We start from the raw sequence: 27,354 nt of genomic DNA on the forward strand, positions 1-27,354 counted from the left end.
GTGTCATCTGCATATCTGAGGTTGTAACGGGAACAAACAAGAGGGAGTGAAGGAGGGGAAGGATTTTCTGGATCGGCTCCATATAATTTTTTTGTTCCTGAACTCAGTAGTCCAGAGTAGACCTGATGAAATGCCTTAGGATAAGCAGCTGCCAGGCTGCAGGAATGCCATAGTCAAAATTAGGCTCTCCCAAATTATCCAGAACATAAAGATATCTAGTTACAGGTAGGTAGCCATGTTGGTCTACTGTAGTCAAAACAAAATAAAATAATTCCTTCCCATAACACCTTAGAGACCAACTAAGTTTGTTACTGGAATGAGCTTTCGTGTGCATGCACACTTCTTCAGGTATGCACACGAAAGCTCATACCAATAACAAACTTAGTTGGTCTCTAAAGTGCTACGGGAAGGAATTTTTTTTTATTATAAAGATATCTAGAGACAGGATTGCAAACTATTGGTCAGGCATGAAAAAAGAAAGGAGGGTAAGCTGTGGCAGGTTTCAAGCTGAAAAATGCTGAAAGCATCCTAGTGAGATAGCAAGGAACTGCTGACTGGCTTACAAGCACATACCATCGGGGGTTGATGCCTCCACAGAGGAGCAGGTGCTGCCTCGCTGTTCTTTGTCACTTCCGTGTGGGGGGGCTGCTGCTGGTACAGTGCCACACTCACATCCTGATGAAGGCCTCTTAGCTGTTTTCCCTCTGACTGCTGGAGGAGTCCATCGGGGGATAAAAGTGATCCCCTGGGAAATCAGTTCCTTTAGATAATGCTCTATCACTTCTTTGCCCTGAAAATTAAATGATTTATTAGAGTCATATTCTCAGTCTATATGGCCTATACAGATTTGTCAATGAAGGATATTTACATGCAAATGCAATGTTTGCCTAGTTAGTGGATGGAGTTCTAGGTGTGAATCTAGGTTCAAATCCAGTTTTATCTGTGAACTGTCATATCCCAGCCGTACCCTCTCAGGCCAACGCCAACGCCAACACACCCACACCCCACACACTTGCAGTATTGCCTATATTCCCTTTAACAAAAATAATCTGGCAAGTCCAAGTGTTCTATCATTTGGAGACATCTATGCAGCAAACACACAAACAAATTTGGATGTATAAACATCATCTCATATTCTCTATATTTAATATGTTACAATGTGAGAAATAAACAAAGTAAACCAGGAATAGAAAGATGGTTAATTCTGTTAAAAATATTTGCATTCCCACTTAGGAGAACATCAAGAGCTAGTGTCTTAAACCTGATAGATCCATCCCAGAAAAGGCAGAGCCTAGGAAGGACATAAGGTCTCATTTGGGCACCACAACTTATCAAAACACGTTGTGACCTTGGAGCTGTGCAAGGTCCAACTGCTTGAGGCCAATCCAATCTGCTCTCCTGAATTGTGGGCTGATTTAAACCTGCTTTCTTTTGGATGGCCCAGCCAACAACATTCTCTAGTTCTGCTGGCTTGCAGGCAGAGCAGGTCAAGACAATAAAGTGCTTGGAGCTATGCTTGGGCAGTATCTTACAGCAAGTTTTGTCTAAAGTAATTAATTTATTTTATTTATTCAACCAATCACAGCTCACCCGCTTGATGTTGGCTGTGTACTGTTTCATTGCAATTTTCTCCACTGTGTTTTCAAAGCCAAAGAATGACTTGATGTCAAGAGATGCAGATTGTTCAAAGCATGTCCAGTCTTCATTCTCAGGGTGAACCTAACCTCAGACACAGATATGTCACAGTTAGAATAAGTGCAGCATACTCTAGAAAGGCTGTTCATGATAAAGGCAATGAAGCCAGTTCTCAAATGTACTTTCTTTTTTTCTGTTCTCCTTCTAAGAAAACTGAACATTTCTTCTGGTGTAATTGTCAAAAAGGAATAAAGTGTGCAGTTGGCAGCTGAAATGATGACTCACCTTGAAAACTGGTTTATATGGACATCTATTGCCTAGTGTTCCTACCTGTTGGAAACAGGGTTAGCGTGGCATTTGAACTGCTTTGCCTCAAGTCACAAAGTTTTCCTGACACTTCAGGGAGTCTGTTCCAGTCACTGTAGCAGTAAATAGGCTATCCACCCAGTGAGAATGGGTGGAAGATTCTCAGCAAAATAAATTGACTGAGGAAAATATAGAATTAAAGCCAAGCTGAGAATGAACTCATAAAGCTCAGGCTCCATAAAAGTATTCCTCTTTCCCTCTCCCACTCATCAGAAAAAACAATTGGTATGCAAATTATAGTGATATTCCATGAAGTCACCCTCTTTCAGAACTCAAGTCAGGTCAAGAACTAGATGTGATGGAGGGAAACCCATGTGCTGAACAGCTGTAAAGTAGGGGAGAGAACACAATCTCCAAGTAAAAAGCTGTGGGCAGGAGGGGTTGCTGAACCCTTCTGATGGTTCCTTCATACCATTTTCTTCAAGCTTGAAGATCTGAAATATGCCAGCTAGTAGAAAAATAGTGTGGAGGCGGAAGCGACAGTTGGAAGGATTCAGCACCACACCACCCACCATTTTCCCACTTGAAATCACCTGCCTAGCTTTTCAGAATTTGGGTAGTGACCTATATTTGAAGACAAAGGTCTGCTTCCTTCATGTCTCATTCCATCCTCAGGCAGCACCTGAGATAAAGCCAAAGAGACAGCAGAATAGAAGTGCCACTGTATTTTTAAGCAGCTGCACACAACACATTTGTTCTTAGCTGTAGAGAAATAGACTGAAATTTAAGAGACCTGTAGGCTTTAGTCACAAAAGGTCACCCAAAGCAGCAGAAGTTCCAAGTCTCTCAGCTTTCAAGAAGCTGCTGTCTTGAATACATGCCAACAAAGCAGATAAGTAAGGTAACACAATCTGAGCTTTTGTTTATCAAACACAAAAGGGTATTTAATTGCTTTCCGAGATAGACTAAGCTGCTCTTAAATGTCACTGGTAGAACCAAGCCATAAACCTCTGCTGCACCAAATATAGGCTTACATGGCAGATGACACACCATTGTTATAACAGCTACCTGGCTACATAGTGGTGGGGTTGCAGCAAATATCACTAACAAAAAAATAAGTGGGAGACATAAGGAAGAAAGAACATGAGGCAGGGAATCTAGGAACTACGTTCACTTAGGGTACAGTTGTTTCTTCTGGTTTCTGCTGCTCTAATTATGAGAGTTTTGAAGTGCACAGCTATATTAAGACAATCGATAGTATAGACCAGAACAGCCCTGTACCAAATTCAGCTCCCCCTACCTTACAATCCCTGGGACCAAGATAACAGCAGGCATTTTGCTAATCTAATGTTAGATATTGCAGCTTGGTAACATGTGTGTCAGGCTGGTCAGTTAAGCATTGGCAGAACACAAATGTATGTTCAACTCAAGTGAAAACCACAAACACAGACAGCCTTATAACTGTCCTAGTAGCCCTCTGCTTATCAACACAACACCGTATTTCATGCATACTGGTCACCACCGCATAATAGTTGCACCTCCCTTTTTCTGGACCCCCGAAATGGTCCCAAAGCATTCCCCACATAATAGTCACAGGGTAACTTATGCGGCTCCACTAGGCTTCAGGCCCCTTCATTTCCTCCTCCAGCTACTGCCACCCCTGCTCCCCTTGTACCTCGCCATCTCGGCCATGAGCTCCGAGTGGGAGCGGAGTGGGAGAGAATGTTTCTCCCCATCCGCCTGCTGCTTTTTTATTGTTGTTTCAATGGGAACCAATGTAGGGGATGGCCAGGCCATGTGCACTGAGGGGAGACGTGGCGGGAGGTGGCAGGCCTGGCTGCTGGCACCACTTGTTTGCTGTTCCCACGGCATTCCTTACCAGAACCTCCTGTCCAAATTTGAATGGCTATTCCGCTCTTGCAATGCAAAATATAGAGCGGTTTCGTTCACCATAGAGATTATGATAAATGAGCGACACCACTGCATGTCAGTAGTCTGGACAAGAGAACATATGCACAAGGAAGGCTTCATTTTTACAGAAAGGTACACTAGTGTCTTTCTGTTTTCTCTCCCCATAACAACAGTTACTTTGTCTCTGGTTCATGCTCACTCTCCCCGTGTCATCAAAAACACAACCATTATATGGTGAAATACGGTAGCTCTGGAACTAGATGATTTTTCAGCATCAGTACAGTACTGATATTTGGATCTTAGCTAAAGAGAACCAAGAAAAAAAGAAAAAATAACAACACAATCCCATCTGAAATGTATGCCTCCCATTCAGCAGCCAACTACAATCCCCAGAGCACTTTCCCTTTTTTCACTTTAGGACACCTCCAAAAGCAGCAAGCAGAAAAAACTTATTTTCTTTGCCAGTATAAGTATAAGGGTTACAACCCTTCAAGCAAACATACAGAGATGCAAATCCAAACCAGTAAAATCTGCATTCAGTTACAGCCTACTGTACAAGCCTGAGAATGTTATTCCTAGTAACAATAAAACAGAAAGCACTACCAGAGCCACCAAGATTCAAACCCACCCAATGCACTTTGAAGAGAAGGGAAATCTGATAGACAGAATGCTTACTGAATAGTTACATGTCTCCAGGACAATGACACGGTTGGCAAAAGTCTCATTATGAGCTTCAATCACAAGAGTTCGCTCCTTCCAGTTGACCGTGTTTTTTTGTATGAAAAAGACATACTCTACTCCAGCAATCTGAAAAAGAGAAATAAGACTAGCATGTAAGGACTACAATGGAATATATTATGAGCACAGCCCAGGCAGCGTTAAGAGTACATGTCTATGAGGAATCTTAGCTCTCACCTTCTTCAGTAACCGAGGTGCATCTACATTCAATTTACAGCTGCGTTCAATTATGTGGATGGCTCCATCATCACTCTTGGATTCACTAAGGATCTCACTGCCCAGGAAAACAGGGATCTCTGGGCAAGTGGGGAAGCGCTTTTCATAAGCCTGAAACACACACACACCCAGAGAGAGAGAGAGAGAGAATATGTTAATGTTGTAAAGGCCATTCTTCTGTTCTTGGAATCTTCTTGTTCTTTATCACACAACTCTGCAGCACACATCACTGTAATGAATGAAAGTAGATGGTGTTTGAAAGTTCTTTTTTAAAAAAAAAAAAAAAAGGTGGATGAATGCCTGTGAACCTGAACAGTAACACACACATGGAATCTGCTGTGCCTTTGCTCACTGAATGCCTGTGCAGCTGTGTGTGATTATTAAATATTAAAATAATATTGAATAAAATGATTATGATGTGATTTGGGCTGAGGTAAAACCATGGTAGAGGTCAATGGAAGTATTATATCATGGGTGTTATGCTCAGACTTCAGAGTGGTGTAACAGTGTTGGACTAGGACCTGGGACACTAGGGTTCAGCATGCCCAGTGGTCAGGGGTGATAGAAACTGGAGTCCGACAATATCTTCATTCTTCATCTACTTTGACTGACAGAGGAAGTTTCCCACTACTTGCTACCTGACCCTTCTTTCTTTTCCTGGTGGTACCAAAGATTGAAGCCAAGACCCTCTGCATGCAAAGGATGTGACCTACCATTGAACTGTACCCACTGCCCAAACACAATACGAAAAGTCAGGACACAAAAACCCTGGATAGCTATTAAAAATAGTAATAAGATAAAAGAATGTTACATGCCATGCCCAATCTCCGCTGAGTAGTAGTTAAGATTTCAGGGGGTTCCAGGCACTCACCCAGGGTTGTGTTTCCATTGGAAAATCAAGGCACAGAGGAGTCTGTAGTGTCTTAGAAATATGGTTTATTCATACATATCTACACCTGAGGCCTTCAATGGAGAGAGTGCAAAACATTACACCCCAGAGTGTCCTTTGTTGCTCCTTTCATAGCTTCTGCAAGCTTGGGTCCAAAGCAGCAGCCAGTTATGCCCCCTGGTTTCTCAGTGCAGCCTCTCCTAGCCAGTGCACATGGAGTTCTCCCTAATTTCCAGAACACCTTGCCAAAAACCTATGTGTAAGAGGACAACTTGTTTTCCCGTAACATCACACCCATGCTGCCCAGGCAACCTCCCATAAGGTCTTTTGACTTGTGGATGGCTTTTGCAAACCACAGAGCCTAGGGCTTGCCAATCAGAAGGTCAGCAGTTAGAATCCCCGCGACGGGGTGAGCTCCCATTGTTCGGTCCCTGCTGCTGCCAAGCTAGCAGTTCGAAAGCACATCAATGTGCAAGTAGATAAAGACTCTCCTCCCTGAAAGAGAGGGGAGTGGTTGTGGACGGGAGCCCGAGCACCGCTCCTAGCAGGGGGCGTTGCCCCCTGCCTCCAGCACACCTGGCTGGCACTCACGCCCCCCCCCAGTGGATGTCCAACCAGGTGCCATAGGGGGCGTGTCCAGCAGCCTTTATGCTGCAGTGCCAGCCTCCCCCCCGGCCTCATTTCTCTTTGTCGTCCTGGGCGAGTCACCCACCCTCCACTCCCTTTGAGTTAGGGCTTAGGTCATTGGCCTTGCTATGGACCTTAGGTTGGTCGCCCCGGTTGCCCGGGGGGCCTGGTAGGAGTTTTTCCATTTGGCATTAGGCTTTTTGGTTTTTTCGCCTACCTCGTAGCAATCGTCACAACTTTTTGGTGGTATTGGTGGGTAGGTTAGGCATTGGAATAATGTGTTGTGGTGTGTCGAAGTGCTAGGTGTGGCCATCGCCTATGCCTTCAATTTCTAGGGGTATTCCGTTAATGGAATCTGGCGGTCGTGTATTCCATCCGAAGCCTGCTTGGCGGGAGGCCATGGCACGACCCTCGGTGACATCAGGGGTGAGCCTATAGTTGAATTAGCATCAACAGGTGATGAACCCCTGGTGAATAAACCCACTTGTTTCGCGATCCAATGCCTAAGCCAATACCTTTTCATTGCTGTAATCAATAAAGTTGTGGCCTTTTCTAGCCCATTAACCTTATATCGTGTCCCTGTGTCTTCATTTTACTTCGCGGGGGTCGGGTCCTCGAACCACAAATAGGTATCGCTCTAGCAGGAAGGTAAACGGCTTTTCCATGTGCTGCTCTGGTTTGCCAGAAGTGGCTTAGTCATGACCTGGAAGCTGTCTGCGGACAAACGCCGGCTCCCACAGCCAGTAAAGCAAGATGAGCGCCGCAATCCCAGAGTCGTCTGCGATTGGGCTTAATGGTCAGGGGTCCCTTTATCTTTTAAATGGCAGGGCCATTATCTCCATCTGCCCCTCTATCTGGCAGAAACACAAGCTCAGCCTGTCAGCTCACTTTTATTATCAAGGCTCTGATTAAACCCTAACACCCAATAATTTAGAGGGGGAAACCTGTTCCCCCACTAACTCATAACAAGAACTTTTGAAGACTGTTTAATTACTTTTTATTTGTATAAAGGATATTTTTAGTTAAAAAAATAATGCATTTCTTTCCTCCTCATTTTTTAGATCAACTTTTAGTTTCAAGTAGCAAGGGATTATTCCCCATTGTTTGACTCCCCTGTTGCCCCCAAGTTCCTATCCCATCCTTTGGGGGGTATTGTTTTGTTCTTATTATTGTTTATTATGTATTTTGTATTTTCATGCTGTGTACTTCCCTGAGATCTACGAATGAAGGTTGATATACAAATTTAATAAATCATCACAGTCATTTTCTAGCTAAAACACAAAGCTCTTGTGTTATGTAAGATGCCCTGTCCCCAACTGGCTCTTGGAAATCAGTACAGACTATGGGAAATACAAAACTACTGTTATTGTTTTTTAAGCAGTTGTTGTTAGACTGGCTCATACAAAAATCAGTTGCTATGTGGCAGAAGTTGACCAATAGATATGTCACAGTAGTAAAGGATCTACAGTGATGGTCTCCAGAGACAATGCTATGCACAGCTACTATTTTGGGCAGAATCCCAAAAACATAGAACAATGGAGCATTTTAAGAAAAACACAATAGTCTGTTTCAGGCCAATGGGGGCTTTGGCAAGTGTGGAATGGCTTATACTGAAAAACTCAATTATGCTAGATTTTAGAACACGCCTTTGGACTTATATATCCAGGACATTTAACAATCAAGATATTTTGCAGCACAGTCGCTGATCATAACTCAGGCAAGCAGTGAACAGCTGATGTTATATTTAACATGGTTCACCTTTAACATGACAACTTTGCTAAGGATTAAATTACATTTGATGATGCACAAGTTAAATGACCTCTCAACTTTGTGTGGTGCAAAATTCCTGCATGGATCAAATAAGGGGAGGATAAAGTAGGTAAGGTTTATGTAGGTTTATTTCTCAGGATTTGCTAGGGGAAATGATAATAATAATAATACATTTAGGGATGAAAATCTTCAAAAGATAGATGAAAGTTGTTTCAGCTGGAACTTGAGAAGGAAATGGCATTATGAATAGATGCAAACCCTTTCTATAAAATAAGATGTATTCCTAGAAAAGGTTCTAAAAAGATATACATTAACCCAGCAATTCTCTCAATATATGTGATTTTAAAACGAGATTTGGAGTCCTGCTGAAATTGTGGAGCGGAGCAAAGAGAACCAACTGTATTCTGGCTGATTTTAGATGTCAAACATATCACACGGCAGAGCAAACTCAGTAAAGGCTAACAGAGCCAATGTGCATCTGCATAATTTTCACAAAGTAACAAGCCCTACATGTGAGACTTCTATAGATTCTAACAAAAATTCAGAAGTGTATTTTTTGATCAGAAAAGTGACTGCAATGACAAAAAAAGCAATTATTTTGTTTGGTAAAGACTGAAACACAAATGTACAAAGGAGGACATTAGCTTCTTATTAGCTCTTGCATCCTGCCACTATGTCAAGGAGCTTAAGAGTGGCAGTTAAGCCTTACAGCCATCCTGTGAAAGGTGGCCATTTGCCCAAAGTCAGGTTATGCTATGCTTCTAATAGGTTGTGTTATATTCTGGATTATGTATGTTTTAATAGATTATGTCTGAATAGGATGAGAGTGTTGGAGATACGTGCAAATGTGTATGTGAATCCGGTCTTGGGTGTTTGATTTTCGTTGTTGTGTATACTGTGTATATACGGACAATGACAATAAATTTATCTAATCTAATCTAATGAAATTTGCAGCCAAGCAGGGATTTGAACCTGAGTATTCCAAAGCTGCAGCCAATGCACCACACTAGCTTTCTTTTAGCCAGCATTTAAGTGTCTATGCCAGTCTCCCCCAACCTGGTGCCCTCCAGATGCTTTGGACTTCAAGTTCCATCTTCCCTGACCTTTTAACCATGCTGACTGGGGCCAACAGGAATTGCAATCCTAAACATCTAGAAGGCAGCAGGTGGAGGGATATCAGCACCGATTCTACCATCAGAGGACTACTACACAAGCTATTCTTTCATCTTATCATGGTCTATTATTGTATGCCAGGTAGGACAAGGAGGGAACAAAGCACAGAGGCAGTATCAAGGGCAGCGAACTAGGCAAACCTTGTTGGCAAGCAAAGGAAAAGAAGAAGTTCAGCCAATGAGGACAGCTGGCTGAGAACAGCAATGTATGTGTCACTCTGTGATTGACAAGACAGTTTCCACTTGCCAGGGATTGCAGTGAAATTTCATTAACTGGAATATGTAATCAAAACCAAGTCCTCGGTCAGAGTTTTATAGTTACCTGATTTGCATCTATTCAAAAGGCCATGGCTAGGTTATTTAATCACATGGGGTCCAAGGACTGAGTTTTGTATGTCTGAAATAGGACACTACTTCAAAGATTCTGTGTTCTACATTGTTGTTGTAGTAGTTGTTGCTGTTGTTGATAAAGTCACTTTCTTAAAAAATGTGATCCAAACAAACTTACAAAAATAGTGTAAATAAAGAACTGTTAAAGTGAAGGCATTCAAGCCTTAGCTGGCTAGGTCATATCACGGCTATATAAATACCAATTCTCTGAAAATTCTCTTTCCTATTTCAGGTTTTTCCAATACAGTATACATTTCTCCTGTTATGCTTAAAAATGGCAAATTAAATTAATTTCTTTTATTTCTTTTATTCGTTTTTAGGAAAAAGAACCAGACTCAGTCAATAAATATTTTTTTAGGCACAGGAACAAAGGAGGGCTAGGAATACCCAATCTTGAACAATACTATGCAGCTTTCTAAATTAAATCATTGACACCCTCATTAAAGGCAAAGTGGATATTTCATGGGTACAAACAGAAAGCACCCACACAAGACTATTGGTACATGCTCTGCCCTTCCTGTGGTTGTCTCACAGACAAGAAAAGGTGGGCAATCCATTCTTAAAAGTAACATTGATGGTGTGGTGGAATTGGAATTCAGTTTTGGCTCCCGGGCTTTCACCGAGGATGCATCTCACTCCTCATTAAAACACGCAGATAAATATAAGCAACTTCTAGATCTCGAAACAAATGGTTTCTATTGAATTAGAGATAAGTTTGTAAGAGCTAAAGCAATTGCAAAATAGGAGCTGGTGGCAAAGACAAAAGGCCTAAAATTGTCATGGCGGCAACTGTTTCAATGGTGCACTTTTGTAAAGTATCTGGAATGCATGGGTGAGGGCTTCGGACCCTTGACACTTTTTGATTCACTATGTAGCAGACCTAGCCATGACACAAAACATCTTCCTCCCAGAATCTCAGCACTATAAAACACCTGGCTGCAAATGTTTAACTAGGCAACACTGTTAGTACACAAATTCAACACAGACACAAGTGTACATGTATAGCCGCTATCAGGTTCCTTATAGCTGCCTTGTTGAAGCTGTGACCTAGCCTGAACCTGCTTTGTGCAATACCATATTATCACAACACATGGAGATTTAGCTGTAGGCCTAACAAGGAGGAAAAAGTTGTGACTAAATGCATATTTCAGGATGAAGCACAATGCTCAAATGAATACTGTACAACGGAAGAGCTACACAACAGGAATGCTATGGGGACTGTTCTTTCAAGTTATTCAGGGAAAAGTTTCTAAGCAAACAGACCTCAGCTATAGCCGTAAGTCAGTACAAAATGCTTGGTTTTAATTTTAGCAGATGGTAGAAAAGAATTGTGTGTTCTGCAAGTTATGCCAGCTAGGGCATTCAGATGGAATGGGCATGTGCCTATCCAGAGTCCCATATATCAGCATTTTGCTCTCAGCATAATTAGGAACTTCCCATATCTGTATATGAGGATCAACCTGACTATAAATGAAGCTGTCTGATCAATAGTCCTGATACCAATCACAAATGTGAAGTCCCCTCACCCCCCCGACTGCAGGATAATGAGAGGAGCAGCAAAGAAACTGGACAAAGCCTGGCACCTGTTCCGCAATACCCACATGGCGTACCTATGGCGGGATAAGGGAAGGGTCCATAAAGGCTTTTCTAACCACATTTTTAGAGGGCCACTGCTAGAAGTGTGGGAAAGAAACAAAAAATGGTTGGAACAGAAAACCCCCTGGTGGTTATCACCAATTGACATCCTGACAATAAAAAAAACAAATATCGAAGGGGAAAGATGGACCTATGAAGATCTACTAGCAAAAACTGAGACCGGGTAGAGGATTAGACCATATGAAGAAATAAAAAAGAAATTGACTGGTTGGATCCAATATCACCAAATTAATTCTATGTGGACAGAAGATAAAAAGATTGGGATAAGTGAGAAAAAATCTAGATTTCAGATCAAAATAATAGAAAGCAAAACAAAATTATTATCAAAAATGTACAGCCAGTTACTTGAGTGGGATACCAAAGATGAGGAAGTAAAGGAGGTAATGGTGAGATGGGCAGTGGATTTAGGATATAACAGAGTTTGATAAATGGAAGGCATTATGGAATAAAGGTATGAGCTTCTCGGCATGTATAACACTCAGGGAAAATATGTACAAGATGATGTACAGGTGGTATATAACGCCGGTAAAATTGGAAAAAATTTACAAAAAAGGTGACAAAATGTGCTGGAAATGCAAAAGCAAGGAGGGCGACTTTTATCATATGTGGTGGTCATGTGAGGTACTTAAAAATTTTTGGGAATCTATTTATAATGAATTTAAAAAAAAATTTAAATACACCTTCAGTAAAAAACCAGAAGCCTTCCTGCTGGGGATAATTGGTGAGGAAATCAAAAGGGAAGATAAAGTATTTTTTCAATATGCAACAGTGGCTGCCAGAACCCTCATAGCACAGTATTGGAAAACATCAAAAACCCCAACTATAAAAGAGTGGCAATCCAAATTATTTGATTATCTAGAACTGGCAAAACTGACACAGAAAATAAGAAATCAAAAAAGCACAAAATTTAATAATGAATGGGATAAATTTAGGGTATATATGGAAACAGAGACAAAGGGAAAATAAAAACGTTAATAAAAAACACACATATATATGTAAAAATCACAGTAGGTATGAGACAACGCTTGCTACGCAAAAAGCTTTTTTAAGGAAAAGATACTGCAGACAGATAAATAAGATAACATTTTCCGAAATCAAGATAAAGGGAAGTCAATCAGTGTTATAGTTGTGTTAACGTAAGTTGATTTGCCTATGTTTTATGTATTTTAAGTTTTCTTTTTCTTTTTTCTTTTCTTTTCGGTCGTGTATTTTGTATTCTGCATGTTTGTGGTATGTATGTCATAACTTAATAAAAAGGAAATTAAAAAGAAAAAAAAGAAAAAAGAAACTGGACAAAGCCTGGCACCTGTTCCGCAGTACCCACAGTGACAGAGTGCACTGTCACAATATCTCTATCTTATGGGCAGGATGAAGTTGTTTCCTATGCATTCTACTCGTGGAAAAGTTATCGCCAAGTCTATTTACTCATTTCAACTATATAGCAAATAGTAATGATTAACAGCCCAGATTAAAGTAAAGATAGGATCGGAGTGGCTGCTGGTTTTGCTTATTATTCTATGAAGAAGAAGAAACGTGGGCATTACAAGTAAAAATTCAAACATATGTTTTCGCACACAGCGTAGCAAAAGAGAAATTGCAAATGTTCAATGCAAAAGGAGTAAATAATAATAATAATAATAATAATAATAATAATAATAATACATTTATACCCTGCCCATCTGGCTGTGTTTCTTCCCCAGCCACTCTGGGCAGCTTCCAGCAAAATATTAAAATTAAAATACAACAATTCATCAAATATTAAAAGCTGCCCGAAACAGGGCTGCCTTTAGATGTCTTCTAAAAGTCAGATAGTTGTTTATTTCTTTGACATCTGGTGGGAGGGCGTTCCACAGGGCGGGCGCCACTACCGAGAAGGCCCTCTGCCTGGTTCCCTTTAACTTCGCTTCTCGCAGTGAGGGAACTGCCAGAAGGCCCTTGGCGCTGGACCTCAGTGCTTGCTCAGAAACCCTTTTCCTAGTCTTCTTTTTGGTCAGTCTTATGGCTACTTCCTAGTTATTTTTTCTTCAGGGAAATGCATTTGAAAGTTAGTCCTGTAAGAAAAATCATAAACTGGCAAGCAGTTACAAACCAATGATGAGTCAGACACAATGTATGAGAGTCTGGAAATGGATTAGCCTATCTATGTATCTGCCATAACTCCCCTCAACACCACCACACACATTCCATGACAGTACAGCTGCCAGGCCACATACGAAGGGGTCAATGAATACTGTAAGCTAGCCCCATATTTTGTCTGAATCTACAATTACAAAATACATCCCTAAGCAACAGTACATTCACAAACCACACAAAGTCATGTTCCATTGCAGATGTATTTCCTATGTGGCTGGAGGGCCTATGGTGTATCTCATGTGCAGAGCCATCCAAGGATACAGTAGGCCACTGGGGACAAGTCTGCCATTTTGACATTCGGGTAGGGACAGAGCTCTGTCAAACCACTTTAGCTGCTCTCCACAAACCTCTGAAATCGTCAGCTCAAGTCTCCTAACTGCTTCAAAGGAAATTCAGTCGCTAAGGAACTGCTCTTTGCTGCAGGGAGAATCCTCTAACGAATGCAAAGCTTGAGGGAGTAAAAGTCTGTCACATTATGCATATCCGAGTTAAGATTCTGATTTGAGAAACTTTAAATAAAAATTAAAATATTAGGGCCTCCCGGGTCTATATTTTAGGAAGTGGCTGTTTCAAGGAACTAGATTATGTTTGACCTAGATACGGTGACAACTTCTCATAGGATGGATCAGTACAATGTCAGTACCTGATGTTGAGATAAGTATGGGAAAACTAATCCAGTAAATTCATTAAACTCAACCCCATTGAAAGCACAAAGTATTTGCAAACAATCACAGTGGGTCTGCATACCACCCCTTTAAGCACAGTGTCTACAGAAAGACTATCAAACCACATGTAGTATAGCAGTGACTACAGCATCTCTGTTACTTACGGAGTGTGTACTGTTGAAAAACATGATATTGTTTTGTTTTTTATATGATTTATTATGCTTACGCACCCACAAGAAACATAAAAAGAAAATATTTATGTCATTTGTTACAAATTACACCGTTAACCAAAAAGAATAAATTTGTATAATTGACAATAAATCTTCTTGAAATACATTGACTTCCCGTCTTCTCCATACTTCATTTCTAGTTTACTAACTTTTTGCATACATCTATCTATTCATTTTACAATAAAACATTATTTATCCTGTATCCTTATTTCTTACTTAGCACAACTACAGAGGTTATTCAAAAGCAGCAACCGAATTCAGACTTCCAGTTGTTCTTAAGATATGTTTTAAGAGGTTCTCATTTTACAATAAATACTGGTTTTGACTTATCCTTCATTCTTTCAAATAATTTGGCTAACTCTGCATATTCAACTAGTTTCTGTAATCATTCTGACCTCAAAGGGGTTTTGTCACTTTTCCAATTACTTGCAATTAAAATTCTCACGACAGTGGTGGCATATAGAAAGATATCTTTCACATTCTGAGGAATATTGGGTCCTATAATTCCCAGTAAGAACACCTCTGGGGGGGTTTGTGAATGAGGCCCCTAACATTTTTTAAAGTTCTAAATAGACATCATCCCCAAAAGGCCTAATTTTTTTACATAGCCACCACATATGGAACATTGTACTGGTACAACGAAAAACATAATATTGTTGCTTGATTTTGGGGTTGTATAATTTAATTATAAAGTAGTGCTAATGGTTTTAATTTAATTTCATTACATTCGTTTAACATGTGTAAGTTACATTTGAGTTCATTTTTACAATGAAAGACAACTAAAATAAATAATGAACCCAATTAAGTACAGTACTATTCTGAATGCCCTATTCCAGTCCTCTGGAGGAAAAATATTCATTAAAAGAAACACGCTTCCTATAAATCAAAGCCTCTGAGCAAAAGCATCTATACAATACCCACAAGATTATCATACTGTTCCTTCAAATCTTTCTCCAAGAGATGCATTTCACACATTAGCAGATTTTGAATCATCAAATTGAGAAGTTGCAACACTTGGCACACAGATGGTGAAAACTGCGGTGAAGACTGTTAATACTAACAGAAACACTAAGGGGAACCTCAGAACAGCAATCTAAAAGAGTGTGTTGACTGAACCCAGAGGCCCAGCACCCAAAGAGTTCATTCTTTATAAGGATCTTTTTTATTTACAGAGTGGGAATACCTCATTAAAATTGTTTAAAATAAAAGCTTCCAGAAGGCAGAGATAATATGATCAACCAACACTTTGGCAAAATATTCCCAAAGATACAAAAGATGATCCTGCTCTTCGGCAGCACCCCAACTTTTATGTAGTCATCCTCACAAGTTGACATTTTCTACAGTCACTTCCTAAATCTCCACTCAAAGTTTCTGTCCACCCGTCTGCACATTCCTCAAGTGCATTTATTGTATTCTTCATAAGAACAGGCTTTAACGATCCATCTGTTTATGCTGGCGAGGAATTGGTGAATTCCAAACCAAAACAACATAGAGATCCAGGGCCCCACTTGCCTAGAAGCCAAGCCCTTTGATATTCTTCCTTTGGTATTCTCATGCTCTTTGATATTGGCCCTTTGATATTATTATGCTCAGAATCACATTATTGCTATTACAAAAATGTTCTCGGGCTAAATCCTAGCACTAAAAACAAAAGCTAGTGCTAGGTGTTGCCTTAAGTTAAATCATTTAAGCAACATATTTATGCTTAACTGTATAATGTAATCAAGTTTCATTTTGGCAGTTACACTTTCTTGTAAGTAGCAATCTTTTTGCAACCTAGGCATCGTGGACAGACTGCACCATGTTTTTCTAGAAGCTCTTGAGTTCACACATGTGATTTAAGATATAGCTGAGGATTCAAAACATTCAGGATTCAGTTTTGTTTTTACCAGAGCATAATTCATTTAGCATGTTAGTTTCACTTTCTATAAATCCAAGGGGTTACAACAGTACATAAGATTGCCTAAGACATTTTGTCAAGTAGAGAAAAATTCTGAAATAAAAAATGCAGCAAAAAGAAATGCATCAATATTTGGTCTTTAGAAGATATATGCTACCAAACTTACAACAGATTTGTCTAGCTGCAACCTTCCTGTATTAACAGCCAATTTACTGACAACCACCTGACATCAACCATCTGTGTCTAATGGAGTTGAAGTGCACATAGGTGCTTGTTCTGTTTACCAGTGCCTTTGTGTTGAATACTGCAAAACACTCTACAGAAGGAAGTCAGGGAACTGTCACTTGAGATACCAAATGTACTTGGAAACTTTCAGTGCAATGACAACTGCTTTTGTCATCCACAACTCCACATGTTAATAGAAAATAGTTCATATGCTTGCCTGCCTCTCTCTCTGAACTGCAGCTTGCAGAGAACTTTAAATGGACTAATTCTGCAGACGAAAGTACTAAATGCCCAAAGCCATTAGCCATAACTCACAAGGGATACAGGAACATATGTCTCTTCCCCCTGGTGCGAGTCAGATAGATCTGGTAAAGATAGATGACGTTAGCAGAATAGACTTAGCCACAGTTTTTAAAACTCTCCTTCCAACTTTGTTTTTCAACAAGATCTGAAGCAAGATGCACAATACACTGGGATTTTCAAAAAGCAAATATTTAGAGAGGCCAGGGATGCCAGACCTGAGTGCAAATGAAGTGGGGAGAGGAACTGCTAAGTTTCCTGAAGACACTTGGTTATTTTAATTAAAAAATGAGAGCTGCTCTCAGAGGCATTCAAAATCACCACCAACATTGGCACAGTGTATTTCTACACCAGATACGGATACGGAGGAGGCAGCAAGATCTCAAAGGTCACAGTTTTCGAAGGACCCCTAAATAAGGCAAAAGGTGGAAGCCAATTTGTACCATAAGGACATAAGAAGAGTCCTGTTGAATCAGACAAACATCCTTCTAGTCCAGCATTCTGTTCTCACAGTAGCCAAGAAGATGGCTATAGGCAGCTCACAAGAAGGATATGAAAGCAATAGCACTTTCCTACTTGTAATCTCCTGCAACTGGTATCCAGAGATGTATTGTCTCTAACAGGGGAGGTAGAATACAGCCCTCATGATTGATAGTGATATAGAGTGACATGAATCTGTCTAATCCCCTTTTAAATCTGTTAGTTGGGAGCCTCACTACATCGTGCCAGAACAAATTTCATTGTTTAACAAGGCACTGTATGGAGAAGTACTTTATTTTATAGTTCTTGTAAATTCCAAAATTCAGTTTCATTGACTAATCCCAGGTTCTAGTATTATGAAGAAAAAACTTACCTCTATCCATATTCTCCACATCATATATAATGTTATAGACTTATGTTCCTTCCCAGCCCTTATTCACCTTTTAAAAAAAACTAAGACTTGTAACCTGTTACTATTGCTCATTTGGGAGTTGCTCCAGCCTCTTCATCATTTTGGTTGCTCTTTTTACACTTTTACCAGCTCTACAATATCTTTTGAGGGGCAGCAACCAGAACTGTGAACTGTATTCCAAGGGCAGTTGCACCATAAATAATAAATTGTTTCCAGCCCCTTTCCTAATAGCCCCTAAAATGTGATGTGCCTTTTTCACAGCTACCACACACTGGATTAACATTTTCATCAAACTATTCACCATTATCCAATAATTATTTCCTGCTCAGTCATCAGTTCACACCCCATTTCATGTAAATGTGAAGTTACAATTTTTGCCCCAATATACATCATTTTACACCTTGCACTGAACCACATTTGCCATTTTACTACCCATTCACCCAGTTTGGAGAGATTATTTTGGAGCTCCTAGCAGTCCCTTTTTTGTTTTTACCACTGTAACTTTTACCACAAGTTTAGATCATTAGTAAACTTGAGTACCTCACTGCTCACTCCTAATTCCAAATTATTAATGAAAACGTTAAAAAGAAGTGGTCCCAATACAAATCCTTGGGAGAACCACTTCTTACCTATATTCATGGTGAAAACATTCCATTTATTCCTACTCTCAGCTTCCTGTTCTCTAACCAGTTACTAATCCATAACAGTAAAGGTAAAGGTAAAGGTACCCCTGCCCGTACGGGCCAGTCTTGACAGACTCTGGGGTTGTGCGCCCATCTCACTTAAGAGGCCAGGGGCCAGCGCTGTCCGGAGACACTTCCGGGTCACGTGGCCAGCGTGACATCGCTGCTCTGGCGAGCCAGAGCCACACACGGAAACGCCGTTTACCTTCCCGCTGGTAAGAGGTCCCTATTTATCTACTTGCACCCGGAGGTGCTTTCGAACTGCTAGGTTGGCAGGCGCATAACAGTACCTGCCTTTTAATCTTATGACCGCTAAACTTGCCAAATCTAATTTTTTACATTCCTTTCTGATAATTACTACAAATAAATTCAGCACTGGATGACAAAGAAGTTATAATTTATTTATTTATTTATTTTTTGTGAAGTTGAGAAATTATGGTACCTTATGACAAGAAACCCAATTACAAGTTGATCCTACAGAAAATTTAACCAAAAGAACAGATATAACCTTTCATATACTGCAAATCAACACATCCTAACTCAGAATACCACACAAATCAGAGGCTTCTGAATATTTTGAGCCTCTAAAGCTATGAAAGACACCAGAGAAGTAATGAGAAATACCACTTACCGCCATGACCAGCTCAAATGGGTATTTGTAGACCCTAACAGGAGACTGATATTTTTGCACCATTTTTACTTCACACCTGTAATGAAAGATAACAGAAACCTGTTTTAAAAAAGAGATCTACTCTGAACATCACACAGCAAGCCTAAACATACGCACTTTAGACTCTGCAGTAGAACTGCTATTTGTCCCTTGGTGATCAAAGCCAGGAGACAGAACAGAAGCAGAGGTTCAACTAAGATGGGCCAGATTTCGAATATGGGTACCCAAGAAAAAGAAGCCGTTTGTATGTGAGTCCCCGAATATTATAACCCTTTCCTTTTATCTTATGTTTGATGTCATCCTATCACCACCCTGAGACTAATGCTTTTGATATTAAAGGCTGTTTAAACCAACCACATTCAAATTTGTGCCCAGCTGTGCTAAAGTCATTTGATTTTTAATAGAAAGGGGGGGGGGAGAAAATCCAGATGCAAGCTAGCATACTTTTACAAAATGTTCTATGCACAGTTGGGGAAATTACACCATTCTGACAAGTGACTCAAAACCAGCTGGTTACCTTGAAATGAACAAAAAAGCCCTGTGGGATTGACAATACCCATCTCTGCAGTTCAGTTACCCGAACCACTGGAATTCCTCCATCTGCCCCCATCAACAGCTTTTAGCCCACACACGCATGCCAGTTACAAGAACACTGAGAAATAATGAATGCACTCTAACGAAAAGCTCATTGAGTTCCATTCTGCAAACACTGTAGGATATGCTGCCTCCATTATTAATACTAAATGCCCAGGAATGCTAGAAGTCCAGAAGGCCTCTAGGTTTAACTTTTCTCACAAATATTCCAGGACTGAAAAGGCAAGCCACCATACAAGCAGTGAAATCAACACTGGGAACAAAGAGCTAATCAAAGAGAGCTTGAGTCAACTGTGGGAAATGAAAGTGTTAAAAACACATAGGTTCTCTATACCCACCTTCAGGAAGCTCTCCATCTAAAAGTCATTTAATGTTCTTAAGAACTACTTGTACAATTAAATTCTCTGATAAAGGAGAGGAAAAGAGAACATGGCCATTCATGGCCTTAACGATACCTGGAGTTTGCAAATTGCTTTAATCAGTCCATTAATTTTCAGAAGGTCTCAACACTTCAAGTCCACTAAGCAACCATCTGCGAATTGTGAAGTCCTGGATAAGAGTTATCACTGGTACTACACCGATAGGAATATCTAAAAGACAGAGCACATAAAGCCAGTGTTGGTGAGCGCTAACAGGACAGTCAAGCTGCAGAAAGCTTTGCTGATATCATATAACAGACACCCAAGCTACAAAAAGTGCAGGGTACCTTACAACGTAAGGATGTAGGTCCAGTACTTGGAGTGTACAGGGGACATATGAGTAGGTGCTAACAAAGTGAAGGAATATTATCTGCAAAATAAATTTAACTGTAGTCTGCCTTGCACTTGCTGACCTACCATCTAAGAAATTCATGTTACATTCTGCAGGAGGTTCAGCATTCTAAGGAAGCCTTGACCTGCCCTGGGCTATCAAGCAGCTACCAGTAGCTGCTAAAATGATGGAAAAGTATACGCATAAGCCAGCATTTGCACTTTACTGCACTTTGGGATAATGCAACAAGTAAATTCATACAAGTGTATTTCATAAGATAACTACTCTAATCTTTTACTATTTTGCTTGCATTGTACCAAGCAGATTATCACAGATTCCTTTCTTGCTTGCTTGCTTGCTTGCTTTCCTTTCTCTCTCTCTCTCTCTCTCTCTCATACACACATACAGTACCTACCAATGGAGGCAAGCTTGCTGAGTAAATTATCCCCTTGTTTTTGTTCACAACAGCATGATCACATTTCCCTTCAGCTTTCTAGGGACAAAACCCCCAATTTACCATCTGCCCAGGTAAGAAGAGGCTCCTGCCTTCATTGGATAAGAATGAAATGTATTACTCAGGCCTTGTGCTTGGTAACACTGTTCTACGGAAGGGGATCCTATTTCCCTGTGGCAACTGCAGACCTGGTCAGGCAACAACAAGCACAAAAGAGATGACTTTTAATGTTATTGTTCCCCCAGCACCCCTAACTACCGCTGTAACAAAGAGCTTCAAAAGCCAGGAACATCTGCTAATGAGGACTACAAGATTCAAGGCACATGAATTTTTGTTTAGAATTAAAATCTGCTATATATTTTGGAACATGATTTGGCTGTTTGCATGTCCATTTGCTTGCTCTCTATACATCTGGACGCTTCTTGAGATACCATTCCCAAACTCAGCCTAAGAATTTCCAAAGGGGGGTAGGTGTTCACTGGGTAGGACACTGGGCACCAAACTTCAGTTTGACAAGACATTGCCTGTTTTTTGACATAGGCCCAGTCACACCTTGAGATATCATTGCCAAACTTGGCATGAGGGATCCTCAGGTGGGGGTCTATGTTGATGTTTGGATGTCATTTTCAATCAAGCTGGTGGACCAAAAGGTGACTTTGGCATGGCTTTGCCCATGGTTTGGAAAAAAATTGGCCACCTCATGAAATATTGTTGCCCAACTTAGTACAAGGGTTCACAAGCTGGGGGCAGCAGTCTTCATCAAGGTCTGGATGCTGGGCATCATTTTGGGCATCAATATGGTAGACCGAAACATGACTGAAATTACTTTGCCCATTTTTTGGCTTAGGTTCAGCTGTCGCTCAAGATATTGTTGCCAAATGCAGCATGAGAGCTCCAGAGCTGATGGTGGCACTCTTCATCATGGTTTGGATGCATGCTGCCATTTTGAATCAAGATGCCATTTTGAATCACCTGATTTTTGATGTTAGTGGTTCAAAGTCACAAACTACACTATCAATTTAAACATCACATTTTTTCTGGTTTCTACAAAATCTGGGCAGCACCAGGCACTCACTTACAACCCCTGCAATGCAAAAATTGCTACTAAATAATCTGTAAAATGGCCATCCAACCTGTTTTCCAATGACATTATATGCACAGCCAGTTGTTTACTTCTAGTATATTGCTCTTTTCCTGGGCCATTACCTTCAATAGGAAGGAGTGATAAAATGACCACCTGTGCTCCAAGTTCCTTCAGCTTCCTACTCAGAATCTCACAGTCCCTTGCAATATGCTGCAAGAAGTTTTACAATGGTTTGGTTCAAATCACAACAGAAGAAGAGAACCACTTCATATAAATGGCTTAACCACTGATGGTGATTAGGCCTCAAACTGATTTCTGTGGAATAGCCTTCCACAGGCAAGAACCTTTCATAGACAAAAGCATATTTCATGTGTCCAAACCCCTTAAAGTTTAAGTACCCATTCAAAAATCCAGAGACTCTGCATCACCATCTGTGTCTTGTTTCTCTAATGTGTTTCTTAAAACAGCAAATTGAGTTTGCAGCCCTTAGCTAACAGGGCTGTATTGGAAAAGCAATTCATTGAACAACTGTATGTGTGGAAGGCTGTGTGAGAACATATTTTTATTAATTTAATGAAAAACTAATAATACAATAACAAGGAACAAAAATGCCCATCCTTCCTAAGTCTAACTTTGCAGCTATGTCATCATCTTTTCCTTAAGTAGACACGGAGCTACTGGCCTGCCATCTTCAGTCAGCTTCATCCGACTTTAAATTGACCACTTTCCAATTATGGGGTTCCCTGTAAGCTTAGGAGGGGCTTGTCACTGAGAAGCACTTCCCTGCTTACTACCAATGTTCCCATGCAATGTGCAGGTAGATTCTAGGGCCTAGACCATGCTATGAAAACTACAGTTCACAGAAACTGAAGATAAGAAAGTATAGCTGCAGCTGTGATATATATTCCACACTGCAGATTGAAGGCTCACCATTACAGAGTACTCCTACTAATAAAAATGCCTGCACACTAAAGCTAGGTGCTAGGGACTGGGAGAAGGGTTCTAACCAAGCATCCTCCCTAAGATGCTAGCTTCCTATATGCAGAGAATGGGGGGGGGGGTTGCCTGAAGAAGCATTCAATCTTATGAGCCCCCACTTGATTCTGAAGTGACATAATTCACATGGCTTGACAGCAAACTCCCAGAATCCTCTGCAGAGATTCCTCAGTAAATAAGTCAATACGGAAAGTATTCCCTCAAAGTAGAATGTATGTAACTCCCTATTGGAGCCTTGTTCAAAAGAGACTGTGCTTACCAATTATGTCTGAATACACAAGAGCATTATGTTACCCTGTGATTTTGAGTCTACAAGGCAGAAACACTAAAGATTGCTTTTAAAAATACCTAGAGATTGGTTGGTGACCTAAGGACACTAAAAAGGAGGAACAGGTAATTGCCACATAAGCCATTTACTTTGTGACAAGAAGTCACTTAAGACTGTCAGTCACTTGTCACCATCTTTAAAGTTTTACTTCCAGTTCTGCTTCCCTATGGCTCATGACTAAGTCTTCTCCCAACTTTACACATCTAAAAGCACAGCAATTCTTTCCCACCCACACTCTCCTTTTTTCAAGTCCTAGCCCCTATAGTTATATAAGCTTTTTATTATTATTTAAGAAGTCTTGCCTACATGGCAGCAGCAAGTGGAAATCCCACTACTGAATATACCCATTTGGCCTCACCACTGGGAGCTCACATGGAAACAAGGCTTTGGCATTTATATCAGCATGAAAGTTGTTAAGCCTACTCAACACAAATGACACTGATCCTACCCAGCAGGAGTTCTTAATCAATGCAGCCAAGACAGCAGAACTATGTATCCACTTCCAAACTAATCCAGTTGTTATGTTTGGAAAAAGTTTGTTTTCTCATCACTTTTTCTCATTAATTACTGAATTCCTATGACTAGAAAACAGCACCAGCAGAGTCCTGCGTACCTTTTTCAGATGGAGGGTCGCATTCCCTCAAGGGCAGCTTTCCAGGCCACATGCCAGTGGTGGGCAGGACCAGAAGCAAAAGTGGGCAGAGCAATGGATGGGACTCTAACCTTGTACAAAAGGGTATATTTCAACCACCACAAACTCTGGGTTTTCTATGCACACTCCAACACACACATATATTTTTGTTCCCCAACCAAACAAGCAAAATACATAATTACAGTTTCAGAACACTATCCAGCCAGAGAAACACAGCCAGAGGGCATTGAGCAGGGTCAGTGGGAGCTGTGTGCTGGGCAGAAGGGGTGTGGCCTAGGAAGGGGGCTTGGTCTGGGCAAAGTTCCAAGGGCCAGGCAGGGAGGCATCCAGGTCCCAGGTTCCCCAGACATACCTTAAAGGCTAGATGAAATAAAATCAAATGTATGACATGCAGAAATAGGTCAACTAATCTGGAGTACCAGCTGTGCTGCCTGAAGCAAACATATATTACATCCAGAATACCAACCACAGACCCACTTCCAAATGACACAAAAATATGCTTCATCTCCTGTCTACCCCTCTCCCAGATAGCAAAGACAGAGCATACCCAGGCTAGGGGTGATCCAGCCTATCACAGCTCCTTTTGGCAAGCCAAGACAGCAGGCAGGGACCCACAAGAATAGTTAACCTATTACTTCACTGCACTCCCATGGTGCAATGCTATAGCAACTACCTCTCTTCTCAGGCCAGTAAGCAGACTCTCTCTCTACCTACTGACCTGAGGAAACAAGCCTGGAAACCTAAAGACAGAAAGTGAGTTGCAACAGCAGCAAGCGGAGATAGATAGTCATAAGGCAAATGCAGCAGGTAACTCCCTAAATTAATGTATTACTGTTGTTATCACCAGCAGCAGCACCAGCACCACCAGCAGCAAAGCTATTCTAAATTATCTCTCTGTATGCTGCATAATGCAGGGGTGGAAACCCTACAACCCAGTTGCTTAATTTCATCTAGTTCACTGGATACACAGGTCACACTGTTGTCTGCCAGCCCAATCCACTTTCAAAGCTCTACTAAGGCAGGAGGCTGTCCAATACTGGGCAGCCTCCTGCCCAAGGAGGAATGCCTTTGAAAACATGGATGGACAGCCAATAGCTGACAATAGGGCCCCCAGTTGACATCATTCTGTGGATCAATATTCCCCCAATAGAAAAATGGTTTTCTACTCCAGTATAAAGGTTTGTCTTCCTTGAAAGAGAAGAGTTAATCTTCTCGATGGGAAGACTGCTTCAGTGTGTATGTTTACTCTGTAGTAGTAGCAGCAGCAGCTATTTAAAGCAAGCAAATTTGAGAGCTGAATCCTTAACCTGGATTAGCTGTATCTTTAACCAGATATGCCAGACCCATCATTTAACTGCACAGTAATTTTTCCCTTGGTACGTAGCAATAATGTCAGAAACAAACTCAATGTACTTTCCAGGCTTAACCTATCCTGTAAAATATCCTACTGATTCAGGAAGAAGTAGTAAATTACACAACTGGCTATGACTGTATGGCAGCTTCTGTAGTCTCAGCAGTACATGGTGGGGCAAACTTCTGTTGGATACTCTAGAAAGCTGTTGGCAGACACTGAAGGCAATATAAAGCTAGATGGACCAATGGACTGACTTGGTATAAAGCAGCTTCATATGTTGATTTAGGCCATGGGTAGGCAAACTAAGGCCCGGGGACCAGATCCGGCCCAATCGCCTTCTCAATCCGGCATGCGGACGGTCCTGGAATCAGCGTGTTTCTACATGAGTAGAATGTGTCCTTTTATTTAAAATGCATCTCTGGGTTATTTGTGGGGCCTGCCTGGTGTTTTTACATGAGAAGAATATGTGCTTTTATTTAAAATGCATCTCTGGGTTATTTGTGGGGTATAGGAATTCGTTCATTTTTTATTTAAAAAAATATAGTCCGGTCCCCCACAAGGTCTGAGGGACAGTGGACCGGCCCTCTGCTGAAAAAGTCTGCTGACCCCTGATTCAGGCTGTACTTGGGGAGCAGTGTTTGAACAAGGCACAGATTTTGAGAAATTACTGCCACTACAACACATACAACAATGGAAGAGGTACATGTGAATGAGAGTGTCGAGTCTGCTTTTCAGTTAGGCATCAGCAGCCTACTGCAGAGGGATAACAATTCTGATTAAATAAACACAGGCAACAGTGATGTGGTACATAAAGGAATCCATCATATGTATATGCACGTTTATAATTCAAAGAACTGAGGACAGTAAGTGAGCCCATAGGTAAAGATGACTATTTTTTGGACCTTTCTGTGTTACACAGAAAAATATATATGATCTGGAAGAAATGAAAATGGATATATATATGTAATACTTGCTCATTAAGCTTAAACTTTATTTGCTAACTCAAATACATAGCAAGGCTTACATATATTTTTAGCATTCAAAATAGTGCCTTTCATATTGTTTTTATTCAAACAGTTATTATAAGTATACCTAAGATTAGAGGTGGAGCTGCAAGCTGCTGCACCTTAAAAAATGTTATGCCAATTAACAGGGAAAAGCTGTTAAAGCAAACTATCATACAAACAAAAGGTTACACTACTTTGGCTTAAGTACTTGTAAACTCAACAGCATTGTGTATAAAATGATGAATCTCTTCTGTATCTAGTAAAATGCTCATTAATGTATGTCCCTATTATGTTGTTAGCATCTGTCTGTCTCGAGAGACAATAGAGTGCACCTCCGGGTGGTGGTAGGAGTCAAATCGCTGTGTTAGCAGCATTGAAATGACCTCCCTGGAGTGCAAGCTTGGGCAGTGTGTATGGAGGTCTTGAGCTGCCTAAACAACAAGACCCCACACTCAGCCTTGCTGATGTGGTCAAAATGTAAATAGAGCAGCACATTTGGCACCAGCTTGGCTGCAGGAGTTGCCAGAAGGAGACGTACAAGGTATCACCCAACCACCCTAGGGACTCGACCCAAGATTTGTGTATGGTTTACCCCTTAGCCTTTTCTTGTCCCAAAGATATCCCACAAGGCAGTGGAGGTTCTCCTAGATGGGCTAACCAGGTTAGCAAGCCCCATCTGCTCCTCATTTCCCTCTACAGCATGTGCAGAAACTGTCTTCTTGATCATTGGACCCACAATTAGCCTCATCCGCTCAATCTGCCAGAGCCGGTCTTCACATGCAGAACTCCCTAACTCACCAAGGGGTTGAGAACCATCAGCTATCCTCACCTGGTATAGATGGTCAGTTGAAGCTATTCCCAAGATATGGTTGCTGTTGCAGGGTAGGGCTCAAAGGTGGACAAACTACTCCAGTAGGAGCACAACTTGTGCCCCACCAGAGGTGCTGCCCCTCCCCAACATCCCATACATGCCCTCATTATGTAATCAACAGATAGCATAAGGACTAAGTGTGCATTTGACTATTGAGCAAAACTTCCTAACCATACTAGACTCTTAGACATGCTTCATGAAACAGTTGTGCATGCTCCCAACAGTGTAGATTATTGCCACCACCATTGTGCTCTGA

At 40.9% G+C, this 27,354-nt stretch overlaps 1 protein-coding gene across 2 annotated transcripts in view; it reads right to left on the reverse strand.

Annotated features, from left to right (window-relative positions):
• SEC14L5 (SEC14 like lipid binding 5) overlaps positions 1–27,354 on the reverse strand; it is a 49,504-nt gene that overhangs the window by 19,290 nt on the left and 2,860 nt on the right. Inside the window, exons 2-7 of one of the 2 annotated variants that reach the window (XM_079952503.1) lie at positions 20,058–20,192; positions 18,970–19,045; positions 4,768–4,917; positions 4,528–4,659; positions 1,591–1,719; positions 574–790 (exon numbers count right to left, since the gene is read on the reverse strand). In XM_079952503.1, the coding sequence (XP_079808629.1) occupies positions 574–790; positions 1,591–1,719; positions 4,528–4,659; positions 4,768–4,917; positions 18,970–19,032 (691 nt within the window). In that variant the 5' untranslated portion in view covers positions 19,033–19,045; positions 20,058–20,192. The remainder of the gene's footprint in view (positions 1–573; positions 791–1,590; positions 1,720–4,527; positions 4,660–4,767; positions 4,918–18,969; positions 19,046–20,057; positions 20,193–27,354) is intronic. The other variant, XM_079952504.1, reaches the window with a different exon arrangement.

Source organism: Podarcis cretensis (assembly GCF_951804945.1).
Source record: "Podarcis cretensis genome assembly, chromosome: 14".
NCBI lineage: Eukaryota > Metazoa > Chordata > Lepidosauria > Squamata > Lacertidae > Podarcis > Podarcis cretensis.